At 41.1% G+C, this 16137-nt stretch overlaps 1 protein-coding gene across 3 annotated transcripts in view; it reads right to left on the bottom strand.

Moving 5' to 3' along the window:
* LOC122549735 (lysophosphatidylcholine acyltransferase 1-like) overlaps positions 1-16137 on the bottom strand; it is a 157660-nt gene that overhangs the window by 47613 nt on the left and 93910 nt on the right. For all 3 annotated transcript variants that reach the window (XM_043689659.1, XM_043689657.1, XM_043689658.1), the window contains exon 6: positions 2915-2973. In XM_043689659.1, the coding sequence (XP_043545594.1) occupies positions 2915-2973 (59 nt within the window). The remainder of the gene's footprint in view (positions 1-2914; positions 2974-16137) is intronic.

The raw sequence follows: 16137 nt of genomic DNA, 5'->3' as shown, positions 1-16137 counted from the left end.
TTATTCCTGATATACTTATAGAAAGTATTAGGATTTTCCTTGATCCTATCCACCAATGACTGCTCAGGTCCCCTCCTGGCTCTTAGTTCTCTTTAGGTCTTTCGAGGCTAGCTTGTAACTCTCAAGTGCCCTGAGAGTATGTGTCTCATCCTGACATGAGCCGCATTCTTTCACTTGACAAGAGATTCAACTTCTTTAGTAAACCACAGCTCCCTCACTCGACCACTTCCTCCCTGCCTGACAGGTAAGTACCTATCAAGGACACACAGTAGCTGTTCCTTGAATAAGCTCCACATTTCAAGTGTGCCCATCCTCTGCAGTTTCCTCCCCCATTCTATGCATCCTAAATCTTGCCTGATCATATCATAATTGCCTTTCCCCCAGCTTTAACTCTTGCCCTGAAGTGTATACTTATCCCTTTCCATCGCTAAAGTAAACATAAATAAACTGTGGTCACCAACAAAATGGTCACCTACCTTCGAATACAACACCTGGCCGGGTTCATTACTCAGTACCAAATCTAATGTGGCTTCGCCTCTTGTTGGTCTGTCTACATACTGTCAGGAAGCTCTCCTGCACACATTGGACAAAAACTGACATCTAAAGAACTCAAACTATAGTATTTCCAGTCAATATTTGGAAACTTACAGACCCCCGTAACAAATACCCTGCTACTCACGCTCCTATGCAGAATCATCTTTGCTTTCCTTTCCTATACATCTTTGGAACTATTCGTAGGCCTGTAGAAGATGCCCAACAGGGTGACCTTTCCTTTGGAAACACCTTTGCTCAGTATTGTGTTTTAAAATTGAACTCAATGGCTATGGTCCAACTTTAGATATTTTCAGTGTTTTTGTTCATCCAATTAAGTAGCAAAGGTGCAAATGTCAGTGCCTCAAAGGAATCCTACGTTTAGGAACATTTAACACAGTTATCAAATCGGCAGAATAATAAAGTGTTTCGTCTGGTCAGCAAATCTAAACTGTTATTCATAAAGCAGTACAGAAGAACATATTCTTTAAAAAGTAAGCTACAATATAGGAGTGTTTTAAAAAATACAAACTTACATGAATAAATATTAGACAACTGTCTTTGAGTTCAGATGAAATATCAACCTAAGACGCTATGCTTCTCTCATATACTGCCTGACCTGCTGAGTTTTTTCAGCACTTTTGTCATCACAGAAGGATTTTTTTTCCCCAAAATAAACAAATACAGAAAGTGTACATTCTTAAACAGGCAATTACTAAATCATAAAAAACTTCCCTTAAAATACGCAGCTAGCAAAACAAGGTGACATGAAATACTTTATTTCAACTTCATAAATAAACTAGGATGCAAAGGTAAAACAATGAGTACAATGCTAGAATGTAACAGGTCAAAATGGTATTTTAGAAAATTAAAATAGAGGTGAAATAGCAAATAATTCTACAGGAAGGACAAGGTTGAAATAATTTATTTGTGACTTCAATCCTCATGTTACTTCACCTTTAAAGTAGGGGATTAGGTCTAAGTGATTGGCTGCACAGTCTCAAGATATCTCAATCTCATGTCTTGAAATGCTACAAAATTCCACATACTTTCAAATTCCAAGTTTGATAATGTAACAGTCTCAGGTAGAGATGGAGCACCTTACTGCTAATTGCAACTATTCAAAAAAATAGTTGAAAACCTTAAGTGCTGAGGAAAAGCCATTGAGAATGATTTATTTCAATAGTTTTGGTTTTGAGACAAAACCTAAGGAATCTCAATGGCATTCTTGGAAATCAACAATCAATTTATAGGTCCAAAATTAACTACCAGTTGTCCGACACATTGGAATGATCTGTGATTGCATAGTAGCTTTCAACTTCTGTTTTAAGCAAAGTAAAGCAATTAGAGCTGGCAGTTAAACAACTGGAATGGTTAACTAAAGTAAACTCTTCACTCAACTGGAGTTTGAACACTAATTTTCCAGATAACATTATGACTGGGTTTGATTAGAATTATCAGAACAAGATCATTAAGTCTGAATGTGATAAAGACTATGGGGAATATTTGTTTTTACCAGGTCTGATTCATGGACCTGAAGGAACAGTAGCAAGTACCTGGTTTAGCAAACAAGCACCTTATGCAAAAGTTATGATTGTGCAATTGCATTTTACCCTAATTTAACAGTGTTGGCAGGGATGGCCTATCCAATTAAGGGGGCAACTATTGTGCTTTGATGTAAGCAATATTTAGCTAAGCACTAAAGAATCATTTGCAGGACAGAGCTAATGCAAAAAAGGTAATTAACTTGGCCTTTCCTCTTGTACGCTGCTTTGTTTTTGGAAGCTTTCTTTATTATTTGGTCATCTTGTAGCTATTGAACACCAATGGTACCATCGGATTAAATTTTCTTTTGTATGCTTCCTTTGAAAATAAATATGAAGCATATTTTCTAGAAATGCCTCTCCATTGATGAAATCTTAGACTCCTGGAAAATATGAAAAAGGAAGCAAAAAACTAAATATTTAATTTATCCTTGTGTCTTTTTTCATGCCGCTGTGGAATGACTCCAGAATCTGACCTAAAACTTTCTGGAATTGTAGGACAATACAACTAGGAAAGAACATACAGCGATATGAAAACAATGAACTGCAAGGTTGTGACAGTTTTCTATGACCTCAAGGATTTGGAAATTATGTTGTCATATCTGTTTTGCAGTGTTTTTTTTTTAGAAAATGTGGCAATACCAGCCCACAGAAGCCTTGGAAGCAAAACTATTTTCCTCTGGGCCCAACAATGTTAGGACAACAGTTTATGACAATTAGAACTTTAAAGCAAATGAAATTGAGCAATGATTTAATATAAACAATTTAATTAGATTAAAAAATGGAATCATAATAAATGTAAAGTACATTTTAGAAATCTGATTTTCAAAAGCACCCACCATTTTATTAGGATAACGCAAGACCACAGGTTGTACGGGGACTCCAGGAATGAATGCACCTGAAAAACACGAAACAAAAAATACCATCTTTTATTCCTCCATCCGATAAGTCAATTTCTTTTCTTCTATTATTTCTGGATTCACACACTCTTTATTGTAGAATTATCAAAGATTCAATATCTCATTCAATTGACCATTATTCAAATATTACCCATACATATTAAGTGGACAGACATTTAGAACAGGGGATTGGCATCACAGCACAAGTATACAGTCTGCTTCTGAACTCCTGAAAATTAAAATTAAATAACTCTGCTCAAGGTTCAAGAAATCAAAAAATTTCAACAAATAAAAGGAGCGCTTAGAATCATACACAGAAGGTAGGGGAGGCCATTTGGTCTATTGTGCCTAGTTTGAGGAAACTATCCAATTGGTTCCAATCTTTCCTCAGTTCTGCAAAGTTTCCACTTCAATTATTTATCCAATTTCCTTTCAAAAATTACTGAATCTTCTAATAAACTTTAAGAACACATTTCAATCCATAACTTTTTGTTTAAAACATGCCATCAAAACATGGGATCCTCTGGTAATTACATGAAATCTATACCCTCTGGTAACTGCCCGTTCCAGTTTCTCTTCATTTACTGTATCAGAAGACATGATTCTGAATAACTATCACAACTATCCATAACTTTGGCATTAAAAAGAGCAACCCCAGTTTCTCTAGTCTCAACCTAGCTCGTCTGATAAAGAGAGTAGTGTTTAAAAATGGGGTCAGGGTCGGCATCAGGACTGAAAAATCTAGAGGCGTAGAAGTGACTTCCAAGGCCTTACATCCTTCGAAACCACAACTGGACAATACTCCAGCAAAGCTTAATTGGCAATTTATAAATATTTAAATAAATATCCTGATTATGTACTCATTTTATAAACAGGTCAGAAGTCACAACACCAGGTTATAGTCCAACAGGTGTATATGAAATCACAAGCTTTCGGACCATAGCCCCTTTATTAGATGAAGTGACAGAGACAGAATTTATAAAGCAGATAAATCAAGGGCAGAGAGTTTAATAGATCATATCAATGGTGTGAGTGGAGTATTGAAAATAAGTCCCTGCAAGTGACCAAGAGTGTTAAACAGTGAGAATAAAGTGTCAACAGCTGAATAACAAGTGAAGGAATGACCTATAATCTGGTTTAGTGAGGCAGAGAGTCTCTACCTTAATTAGTTGGTACAGTTTTGGATTACTTATTACTTTGGTCACACCCTCAACATGCGACTCTTCTAACTATCATGTTATTCTAGTCATTTGGTTAGTCTCCGGCACCACTTTATTTTTAATTTTCTGTAATTATCGCTCTGCCTCATTTAATTAGATTATAGGTCATCCCTTTGCTGTTTTTTCAGCTGTTGACACTTTACTGTCTAACACTCGGTCACCTGCAGGGGATTATTATTTGACACTCCACTCACCATTTGGATGATCTTTAGTATATTTTTTAAACCAAAAGAATCAAATTGCTCTAGCATCTTTAAACACTTGTGTATGCATACCCCCAAGTTTGTGTCCATACACCATCTTTAAAAATTGTATCATTTAGTTTACATTTTCTCTCATTATTTCTTTCCAACAAAATACATGACTTAATATATTTCTTCTGCCAAATTTTTGCCTCATTCACCTTCCTGAACACACAAAGACAACATGCAGATGCTGGAAATCAGAAACAGAAGAAAACGGAATAATGGAATTAGGTCAAGCAACACGTGCAGATCAAAAAATATTGCATAAGTTTTAGGTTGATTACTTTTCATCAGACATCAGGTATTGACATGAAAAGTTAACACCGCTCCTCTTTCCACAGATGTTGCTTCACCTGAGTATTTCCAGCATTTAGTTTTAAGACCATAAGATGTTCAGCAGAACTTGGGCATTCAGCTCTGAGTTTGCTTTGCCATTCAATGACATCATGGTTGATATGATAATGAGCTTTACCTTCCTGTCTTTCTCCCCAACCCTCTATTCCATTGCTAATCAAAAGCGGTGTCTTAGTCTTGAATATACTTGATGATCCAGCTTCTACAGCCGTACGTGGTCAAGAATTCACAGATGCACTACCCTCAATAAATTCCTCATCTATCTTAAGTGGATGATCCCTTGCTCTGACATTCTGTTGGGTGGTCCTACATACCCAAAATGATACAGCCTCTCCGCATCTAGATTAAGTCCCTGAAGAATCTTTTGTACTTCAATAATGTCAATTATCATTTTTTCTGAACTCTAGTGAGTACACACCCAAACTACTCAACCACACTTTGTAAAATCCCTTTACACCTTGGACCTATCTAGTAAGTCATCCCTGTACTATCTCCAATGCCAGTATAACTTTTCATAGTTAAGTGGACCCAAACAGTACTCTATATGTGGCCTTGTATGTTTTTAGTAAGACTTTCTAGTCTTATACATCATTAGTTTTGAAATAAAAGACCTATATTCCATTCACCTTCCTTATCACCTGAATTTGGATGCTAGCCTTTTATGATTTCTGCATGAGGACTTTAAAATCCCTCTAGTTTTAATCCCTGAAATGTTACAACCTCATATTTGACTATCTCATTCTCAAATTTAGAAATTAAGTTTACTCAGTTCAAGTCACTAACATCTCTTGCAAAGAATGGTCCCTGGCAGACATCCCTGTAACTTCCCTTCCGTCTGAAGTTACCAACTCATTACACTTCTGTTCCTTAGCCAACTTTTACATATACACAATCACTGCTTTTTTAAATTCCATGGACTATTTTGTTAACAAATCTAACATACAAAATTTTATCAATTGCCTTATGAAGGTCCATATACAGATCAACTATATTACTCTCATTTATGTTGTATTTTGACTATTAATTTTTACCAAATGCCAATTAATTTGTCTCAGATTATATATTTAAAGCTCCCCCACTAGCAGTATTACATTGACTGAATTGTTGTTGTCAGCTTGATCACTATCTGCCTTTTTGAATAGATAACTTTACTAAGTGTTTATAAGCACATGCTGGAGCAAAGCAGAATATCTTGACTTTCAGCTTTAGGTTATAGTGACAATGGTTTCAACTGTTATGTTGAATGAGTCAACTGCCGTTCAAGTTTCAAAACATGGAGAAAGTAGGGACAAATTATGACAGCAAAATTTCAGAAGTAGTTCACTGTCAAAGATATGCATTAATGCCAAAATTGACCAAAGTTTACAATTAATGAAATTAAAAGGATGATGCACTCTAATTTGTCAACTGAATACAGAAACCAAGTTTTTTTTCCCCAGTTTAAGATTGGTCTTACAGTCTCATTACAACATTAATTTCTGACTCACTGAAAACATTGTGAAATGGCAAAGTGTACAGCAGCTCATTTGAAAAACCAAACCAACACTATCATAACGTTTCAGGGAACACCTCTGGGACATCCGCACCAACCAACCCAACCGCCCCGTGGCTGAACACTAATTCCCCCTTCCACTCCGCCAAGGACATGCAGGTCTTTGGCCTCCTCCATCCCCAGACCCTGACCACAACGCCTGGAGGAAGAGCACCTCATCTTCCGCCTAGGGACCCTCCAACCACACGGGATGAATGTAGATTTCTCCAGCTTCCTCATTTCCCCTCCCCCCACCTTCTCCCAAACCCTTTATCTCAGCCCACTTGGTACAACAGCCTCATTCCTGAAGGGCTTATGCCCGAAACGTAGATTCTCCTGCTCCTCGGATGCTGCCTGGCCTGTTGTGTTTTTCCAGCACCACACTTTTCAACATTATCATAAGCCAATTTAATCAAAAGAAATAAGTTAATAGCCCACAAATAGCTACTTAAGTGCAGCTTCAATAACTAGTGTTAACAATTAAAACCCTTATCCAAATTCAAGTTATCATAAAGTAAATATCAAAACATTAAATAGTTACAAGTGCACATTCATGAACAATAATATCTCAAACTGTGCCATCCACAAAAATAAACAAAATGAAATTTTGGCCAGAACCCAACCAGCCTAACCCCACTTATGCAAAACTTCATTATATATTCACTTGATATGACAAACTTGTATTGCAAATGTACAGGCATATCACCATCAATTTAATAAGGAGAATGCACAAATTTATGTAGAGTCATTTTATTTCCTTTTAAATGCACACTACCTGTAAAGTTGGCTGAAGTTAATTAAGGGGAAGGGTGGAAATATGCATTAAGCAGGAGGTATACAAATAAAACAATTAAAATGATAGATTGTTGGGGTTAACTGTAGAATACCATTAATTAAAAATGTCCAGAGGTATGAAAACAGAAACATACAGACTTAGACTCAAAGCTCAAACTTCTAAACAAGGCTCAATATCTCTGTTGTCAAAGCAACAGAATGAGTAGGATGGTGTCACCTGTCCTGATTGTTTGGGGATTTAGGAAGTGGGTTTGCACATTCTCAGAGGCTGTACTTGAAGTTGTAGTGGAGACCTCCGCACTGGAGGAATGTCTATACCAACAACAGGCTAAGGTGGTCATAGAAACAAATGAGGGAAGGTATCACAGAGGAGGAACAAGCCAGAAATCTCTTAGTCTATGACAGTCCCAATAGCACAAAAAGAGTATGGTCAACCTAAGGTTCCATCTCAAACAAGCCTCCCAGAACTGCACCACAATTTCATTCAACATTCATCTATAAGCTGACATTCATACAATAAGCAGTATTGCATCCTGCATGCTCCCAACTTCAGATGTATCATATAGCTCTCCAGCCACAGAAGACAAGATGGTCAGTATTTCTACAGCACTAAGTTTTACAGTCTGAAGTGTTCAAACAACTTTACAGCCAATTAGTTCTTTTTGAATTGCAGTTATTGTTGTAATGTTGGAAAATGACATTTTTTTTCCCGTTCAGTGATGTGGAGCTTGCTGGCTGGGCAAGAATTTGGCATCCATCTGTCAGTGTCCAAGAAGATTGGCATGAACAGTCTTAAACTGTTGAATTAATTTGGTGTAGGTATGTGAATAGTGCTGTTAGGATTAAAAATCATAACACTAGGTTATAGCCCAACAGGTTTATTTGGAAATACTAGCTTTCGGAGTGCTGCTCCTTCATCAGGTAGCCGTGGAGCAGGATCACAAGACAATTTATAGCAAAAGATTACTGTCATGCAACTGAAATGATATACTGAACAAACCTAGGTTTTAATAAAGTCTTTCATTTTTTAGAATGGACTGCAGGTTTCTGTTCATCAATATGTAAATCCCCGAAGTACTTTTAAGTCACATTCTCAATATAACTTAAGGTCTTTTTTAATAAAAGTAATAGTTCAGACAACGTATTAAAGGTGCGAGGTTAGAGTCTGTCTGTATCTCACTCTTGAGTCAGACTGGTTCTATTTCCAAAGTAGGAATTTATAAAACGTTACATGGATTGACTACCTGCAGAATGCGTGCTTTTTGAGCAAAATAGAAGGTATCTGCAAATGCCAATTCACTCCACAGACTTGCGTGTGCGGGTGCATATGTGAGGGGGGAGAGCACACGTGAGAGAGTGTTTGCGTGTACATAAGTGTGACGGTGTAAAATCCTCAGTGTGCCCGCGCAAGGGTGTACATGTGCGTGGGTACAGTGGAGTGGGGCCACCTGTAATGTGACATGAACACAAGGTCTCAGTTGAGGCCATCTTCATGGGTACCAAAATTAGCTATCAGCCTCTGCTCGACTACTCTGCGTTGTTGTGTATCCTGAAGTCCGCCTTGGAGGATGGTCACTCGAAGCTCAAAAAGCACACAATCTGCAGGCAATCAATGGAGGGACCAAGCAATCCCACTGCACTGTGGTCCAATATTTCAACTCCCCTTCCCACTCTTCCAAGGACATGCAGGTCCTGGGCCTCTTCCACCGCCGCTCCCTTGCCATCTGATGCGTGGAGGAAGAACGCCTCATCTTCTGCCTTGGAACACTTCAACCCCATGGCATCAATTCAACTCCCCTTCCCACTCTTCCAAGGACATGCAGGTCCTGGGCCTCCTCCACCGCCGCTCCCTTGCCATCTGACGCGTGGAGGAAGAACGCCTCATCTTCTGCCTTGGAACACTTCAACCCCATGGCATCAATGTGGATTTCACCAGTTTCCTCATTTCCCCTTCCCCCAGCTCCAACCTTCCAGCTCAGCACCGTCCCCATGACCTGTCCTACCTTCCTTTCCACCTATCCACTCCACCCTCCTCTCTGACCTATCACCTCCATCCCCACCCCCAATCACCTATTGTACTCTATGCTACTTTCTCCCCACCCCCACCTCATTAATCTCTCCACTCTGCAGGCACCCTGCCTCTATTCCTGATGAAGGGCTTTTGCCTGAAACATCGATTTTCCTGCTCCTCTGATACTGTGCTTTTCCAGACCCACTTTAATCTAGACTCTGGTTTCCAGCTTCTGCAGTCCTTGTTTTTATCTAGTCAATGGAGGCAGTCAATCCATATGACAGACAGACAGACTCTAACCTCACACCTTTAATGCATTGTCTAAGCCGATATGTCACTTTTCTTTATATAAAACCTTAAGTTATCGAGATTGTGACAAAAGTAGTTCGGGATTTATGTATTAATCAATCAAAACCTGCAAACCATTCTAAAAGATGAAAAGACTTAACAGCAATCTCGTTTTGTTCAATATATCGTTTCAGTTGCATGACACTAATCTTTTGCTTTGTGGGCAGCACGGTGGCACAGAGGTTAACACTGCTGCCTCTCAGTGCCACAGACCCAGGTTCAATTCCCGCCTTGGACGACTGACTGTGGGGAGTTTGCACGTTTCCCTGTGCCTGCGTGGGTTTCCTCCGGGTGCTCCGGTTTCCTCCCACAGTCCAAAAAAAGTTCTTTACTCAGTAGTAAGGGTGTGGAATGCCCTGCCTGCAACAGTAGTAAACTTGCCAACTTTAAGGGCATTTAAATGGCCACTTAGACATATGGATGATAATGAATAGCATAAGTTAGATGGGCTTCAGATTGTTGTGCCGACCTGTGAAACCATCGAGGATTGAAGGGTTTCTACTGCACTGTAATGTTCTAAATTCTGTGTCTAAAGGTCCTGCTTCACAGGTTAGGTGAAGTGGTAAATGTAGGGGAATGAGTCTGGGTGGGTTGCCATCGGCGGGTATTGTTGGGCTGAAGGGCCTGTTTCCATACTGTAAGTAATCTTAAAAAAAAAGGTACAGGGATTGAGTTTCAGAGCCATAAGATCATGCTGCAGCTGTACAAAACTCTGGTGTGGCCACACTTGGATTATTGCATAAAGATATGGAGGCACTGGAAAGGGTGCAGAGGAGTTTCCTGAAGAAGGGCTTATGCCCGAAATGTCGATTCTCCTGTTCCCTGGATGCTGCCTGACCTGCTGCGCTGTTCCAGCAACACATTTTCAGCTCTGATCTCCAGCATCTGCAGACCTTACTTTCTCCTTGCAGAGGAGATTTACCAGGATGTTGCCTGGTATGGAGGGTAGGCCTTATGAGGAAAGGCTGAGGGACTTGAGACTGTTTTTGAGAGAGAGAAGATTGAGAGATGACTTAATAGAGATATACAAGATGATCAAAGATTAGTTAGGGTGGACAGTGAGAGCCTTTTGCCTCAGATGGCAATAGCTAGCATGAGGGGACATATTGAGGGGTGATACATATAGGACAGATGTCATAGGTAGGTTCTTTACTCAGTAGTAAAGGTGTGGAATGCCCTGCCTGCAACAGTAGTAAACTTGCCAACTTTAAGGGCATTTAACTGGCCACTTAGACATATGGATGATAATGAATAGCATAAGTTAGATGTGCTTCAGATTGTTGTGCCGACCTGTGAAACCATCGAGGATTGAAGGGTTTCTACTGCACTGTAATGTTCTATGTTCTAAATTCTGTGTCTAAAGGTCCTGCTCCACAGCTACCTGGAGAAGCAGCAGCGCTCCGAAACTTACTACTTCAAGCAAACCTGTTGGACTATAACCTGGTGATTTTTTAACTTTGTCCATCCCAGTCCAACACCTGCACCTCCACATCAGTGCTGTTAGGGAACGAGTTCCAGCATATTCATCCAGTGACAATGAAGGAACGGTGATATTATCAAAAGCAATTTGACAACTGTCACAGATGTACAGCATGTATACACCTTTAGTTCCAACCTTCCAGGCCAACCAGATATCCTCCATTAATCTGGTCTCATTTGCTAGCATTTGGCCAATATTACGCTCAACCCTTCCTATTCATATACCCATCTAGATGCCTTTTAAATTTGTAATTGTACCAGCCTCTGCCACTTCCTCTGGCAGCTCATTCCACAGTACCATTCAAAATTGGAGACTGTTACAGAGTGTGGTGAACTCGGCCCAGACAATCACAGAGGCCAACCTCCCATCTATAGAATCCATCTACCAGGACCACTGCCCATCCCAGTCTAGCAATGTTTTTCTCCAACCTCTACCATCAGGGAGAAGGTACAGAAGCCTGAACACATGCACCAGCTAGTTTTGAAACTGCTTCTACTCTACTGTTAGAATGTTGAATAGACTCACAAACTATTAACATTTGCCTGTACCTGTGCTTTTGTTTTTGCGGCTGTTTACCTATTGTTTACTTATCTATGCTACTTAACTATGATCTGCATGTATTGCTCGCAAAACAAAGCTTTTCACTGTGCCTGGGTACACATGACAATAAATGCAATTCAGTGTGGAAAAAGTTTCCCCTCAGGCCCCTTATAAATATTTCCCCTCTCAACTTAAATCTGTGCCAACTAGTTTTGGACTCCCCTACCCTGTGGAAAAGACCTTGACTATTCACCCGATCCATGCTCGATTTTATAGACTTATTTAAAGGTCACCTAACTTCCAACACCAGGGAAAATAACCCCAGTTTATTCAGCCTCTCCTATAGATGAAACCCTTCAACCTTGTCAACATCCTTGTAAACCTTTTCTGAACCCTTTCCAATTTCAAATCATCCTTCTTATAGTCGGGAAAATAGAAGTGAATGCATTATTCCAAAAGTGGCCAAACCAACGTCCTGTACATCCTCTTCATGACCTCCCAACTCCTATACTCAATACACTGACCAAAGTCAAGGATACAAATACCTTTTTCACTACCCTGCCTGCCCACCACTCCACAAACTACAAACCTGCATCCTAGGGTCTCTCTGCTCAGCAACACGCCCTAAGACCTTACCATTAAGTGTACAAGTCTTGCCCCGACTTGCCTTTCTAAAATGCAGCACCTCACATTTATCTAAATTAAACCCCATCTGCCGCTCCTCATCTGATCAAGGTCCTGTTGTACTGAGATAACCTTCACCATCAATTTTGGTGTTATCTGCAAACTTATTAACTATACCTCTGATATTTACATCCAAATCATTTATATAAAAAATGATGAGAGCAGTAGACCAAGCACAGTTTCTTGCTAAATATTTGTCACAGGCCTCCAGTCCAAAAAGCGACCTTCATTACCAAGCTTGGTCTGCTACCTTTGAGCCAATGTTCTATCCAAATGGCTAGTTCTTCCAACATTCCATGAGATCTAATCTCACTAACCAGTCTACCATGTGGAATCTTGTCAAATGCCTTCAAGTTCATATAGCTAACACCTACCATTCTGCCTTCATCAACCTTTGTCATTTCTTCAAAAAACTCAAATTAGTGACTCATTATTCCCACGCACAAAGCCATGCTGACTATTCCTAGCCAGTCCTTGCCCTCCCAAATGCACATAAATCCTGCCCCTCAGAGTCCCCTCCAACAACTTACTGACCACTGATGTCAGGCTCACTGGTTTTGAGTTCACCTTTCTTAAATAATGGCATCAATTTAGCCAATATCCAGTCTTCTCAACCTCACCTGTGACTAATGTAATTTCTTAGCAAGGAGCCCAGCAAACACTTCCCTAACTTCCTACAAATTTCTAGGATACACCATCAGGTCCCAGGGATTTATCCACCTTCATGTGTTTTAAGATGTCTAGCACCACCGCCTCTGTAATATGGATACTTTTCAAGATATCACTATTGGACTGAAGAGAAACTTGCAGTTAGTGACGTTCCCATGCAACTGCCATCATTGTCCTTCTAGATTGTAGTGGTCATGGGTTTGGAAGGTACTGTTTCAGGAACCTAGGTGAATTTCTGCAGTGTTTCTTGCAGATGGCACATACCGCTATATCAGAAGGAGTCAATTTGAAGATGTGGTGCTAATCAAGCTTGTTGCTTTGCGCTGTTAAGAGCTGGAGGCAAGTTGGGTGTATTTTATCATTCTACTGACATGCCTTGTAGATAGTAAACAAGACTTTAGGAAGGTCAGGCGGTGAGTTACTCAGTGCACTATTCCTAGCCTCTGACTTGTTCTTGTAGCCACTACATTGATAAGCCCATTCAGTTGACCATGAGACAACGAGGTCTGCAGGTGCTGGAGATCAGAGTTGAGAATGTGTTGCTGGAAAATCACAGTAGGTTAGGCATCATCCAAGGAGCAGGAAAATAGATGTTTTGAGCTGGAGCCCTTCATCAGGAATGAGCCGGGGAACCTTGGGGGTGGAGAGAAATGGGAGGGAAGGTACTGGGGAGAAGGTAGTTGAGAGTGCAATAGGTGGGTGGAGGTGGAGGTAAAGGTGATAGGCTGGAGGGGAGGGGTGGATCGGATAGATGGGAAGGTCATGAGGACGATGCTGAGCTGGAAGGTTGGAACTGGGCATGGGAAATGAGGAAACTGGTGAAGTCCACATTGGATATCCTGGGGTTGATAACTTCTGAGGCGGAAGATAAGGCGTTCTTTCTCCAGGCATCGGATGGTGAGGGAGTGGCGATGGAGGTGGCCCGGACCTGCAGAAAAGATTTACAAGGATGTTGCCAGGGTTGGAGGATTTGAGCTATAGGGAGAGGCTGAACAGGTTGAGGCTGTTTTCCCTGGAGCGTCAGAGGCCGAGGGGCATGGATAGGGTAAATAGGCAAAGTCTTTTCCCTGGGGTCAGAGAGTCCAGAACTAGAGGGCATAGGTTTAGGATGAGGGGGGAAAGATAGAGACCTAAGGGGCAACTGTTTCACACAGAGGGTGGTATGGGTATGGAATGAGCTGCCAGAGGAAGTGGTGAAGGCTGGTACAATTACAACATTTAAGAGGCATTTGGATGGGTATATGAATAGGAAGGGTTTGGAGAGGTATGGGTCGGGTGCTGGCAGGTGGGACTAGATTGGATTGGGATATCTGGTTGGCATGCATGGGTTGGACCAAAGGGTCTGTTTCCATGCTGTACATCTCAATGACTATGTCCCTGGCAGAGCGGAGGGGGAGTTGAAACATTCAGCCATGGCGCAGTGGGGTTGGTTGGTTGGTGCAGGTGCAGAGGGAACAGTCTTTACGGAAGGCGGATAGGGGTGGAAAGGGAATATATATCCCTGGTGGTGGTACCCATTTGTAGGTGGCGGAAATATTGGTGGATGATGCAACTTATGCAGAGGTTGGTGGGCTGTAAGGTGAGGACCAGGTGGGTTTTGTCCTTGTTGCGGTTGGAGGGATGGGGTTCAAGGGCGGAGGTGCGGGACGTGAATGAGATGCGTTGGAGGGCATCTTCAACCACGTGAGAGGAAATTTCAGTCTTCAAAGGAGGCGGCCCTCTGGTGCGTTCTGTAGTGGAACTGGCCATCCTGGGACCAGATGCAGCAGAGGCAGAGGAATTGGGAATACGTGATGGCTTTTTTTGCAGGAGGTAGGGTGGGAGGTAGTGTAATCCAGGTAGCTGTGGGAGTCAGTGGGTTTGTAAAAAAAATTGTCAGAGTTGAGTCAGTCCTCATGGATGGAGATGGAGCACCATTTTCCTGTCTTTTCTCCATAATCTTTGCACCCCTTCCTAATCAAGAACCTGTCTTAAATACACAATGCCATAGAGGGCTATGAAGGCCAAGTCAATGAGTTCTACAGATTAACCACCCTCTGGCTGAATAAATCCCTCATCTCAAGTCCAAAGGTTCATCTCTTCTCCCAGATGCTTGTCCCCCGGTCCTAGTTTCTCCTACTACGGGCATGTCTTCTTGCCCACTCAATCTAGGCATGTCAATAACTGATAAGTTTCAATCAGATACTTTGTCATCCTTCTAAACTCCATCAAGTCTCGACCCAGTATCCTCAACCACTCCTTTGACAAGCCCTGCATCCACAGAATCATTCTGGTAAGCCTCCTCTGGATCATTTTCAACACCAACCAATCCTCCCTTAGATACAGGGTCCAAATTGCTCTCAGTACTCCAAATGCAGTCTGACCAGAGCCTTGTACAGTGTCAGTAGTATAGTTTTGCTCTTGTTTTCTAGCCCGATTGAAATGAATGCCAATATCGCAATATCTTCCTAAATATCAACTGAACCTGCATGTTAACTTTAAGAGAGTCCTGAACTAGGACTACCAAGTCGCTTTGTGCTTCAAAGCCTATTTATAAAAGTCTATGTCTATATTCTTACCACAATGTACAACCTCACACTTGTATTCCATCTGCCACTTGCCCACTTGTCCAAGTCCTTCTCTAGCCTTCCCACTTCCTCATCACTATCTGTCCTCCACCTATCTTTGTGTCATCTGCAAACTTAGCAATAATGCCCTCAATTCCTTCATTCAGATCATTAGTTTATAATGTAATTATTTGTGAACTCAATACTGTGGAACTCCACTAATCACCAATTGCCATCCTGAAAAAGACCCCTTTATCCCTTCACTCTACCTTCTGCTGGTCAGCCAATCCTCCCATCCAAGCCAGTACCTTGCCCCTAACACCATGGAATCTTATCTCCTTTGTGGTATCCTGTCTAAGGCCTTCTGGAAATCCAAATAGATTATGTCTAACTTGCTCATTCCCTCCTCAAAGAATTTTAACAAATTTGTCAGGCATGACATCCCTTGAAGAAGCCACCCGATTTTCCCATGCACTTCCAGGTTCTCCACAATTTCATCCTTAATAATGGACTCTAAATATCTTAACAATGAAGGTCAGGCTAACCGGCCTTCAGAAATGAAATAACAAGAGTCCAGAGGAAGCTACAGTTTCCTGTCTTTTGCCTTCCTTCTTAAATAGGGGTTTACATTAGCGACTTTCCAGTCCTTGAACACTCCCTGACTCCAGTGATTCCTGAAAGATCACCATTAATGTCTCTCCAAACTCTTATCTTCTTCAGAGCTCTGGGGTGTATTTCAT

This window comes from Chiloscyllium plagiosum, chromosome 5, assembly GCF_004010195.1.
Source record: "Chiloscyllium plagiosum isolate BGI_BamShark_2017 chromosome 5, ASM401019v2, whole genome shotgun sequence".
Lineage (NCBI taxonomy): Eukaryota > Metazoa > Chordata > Chondrichthyes > Orectolobiformes > Hemiscylliidae > Chiloscyllium > Chiloscyllium plagiosum.
This window is presented reverse-complemented; position numbering and strand designations above follow the sequence as displayed.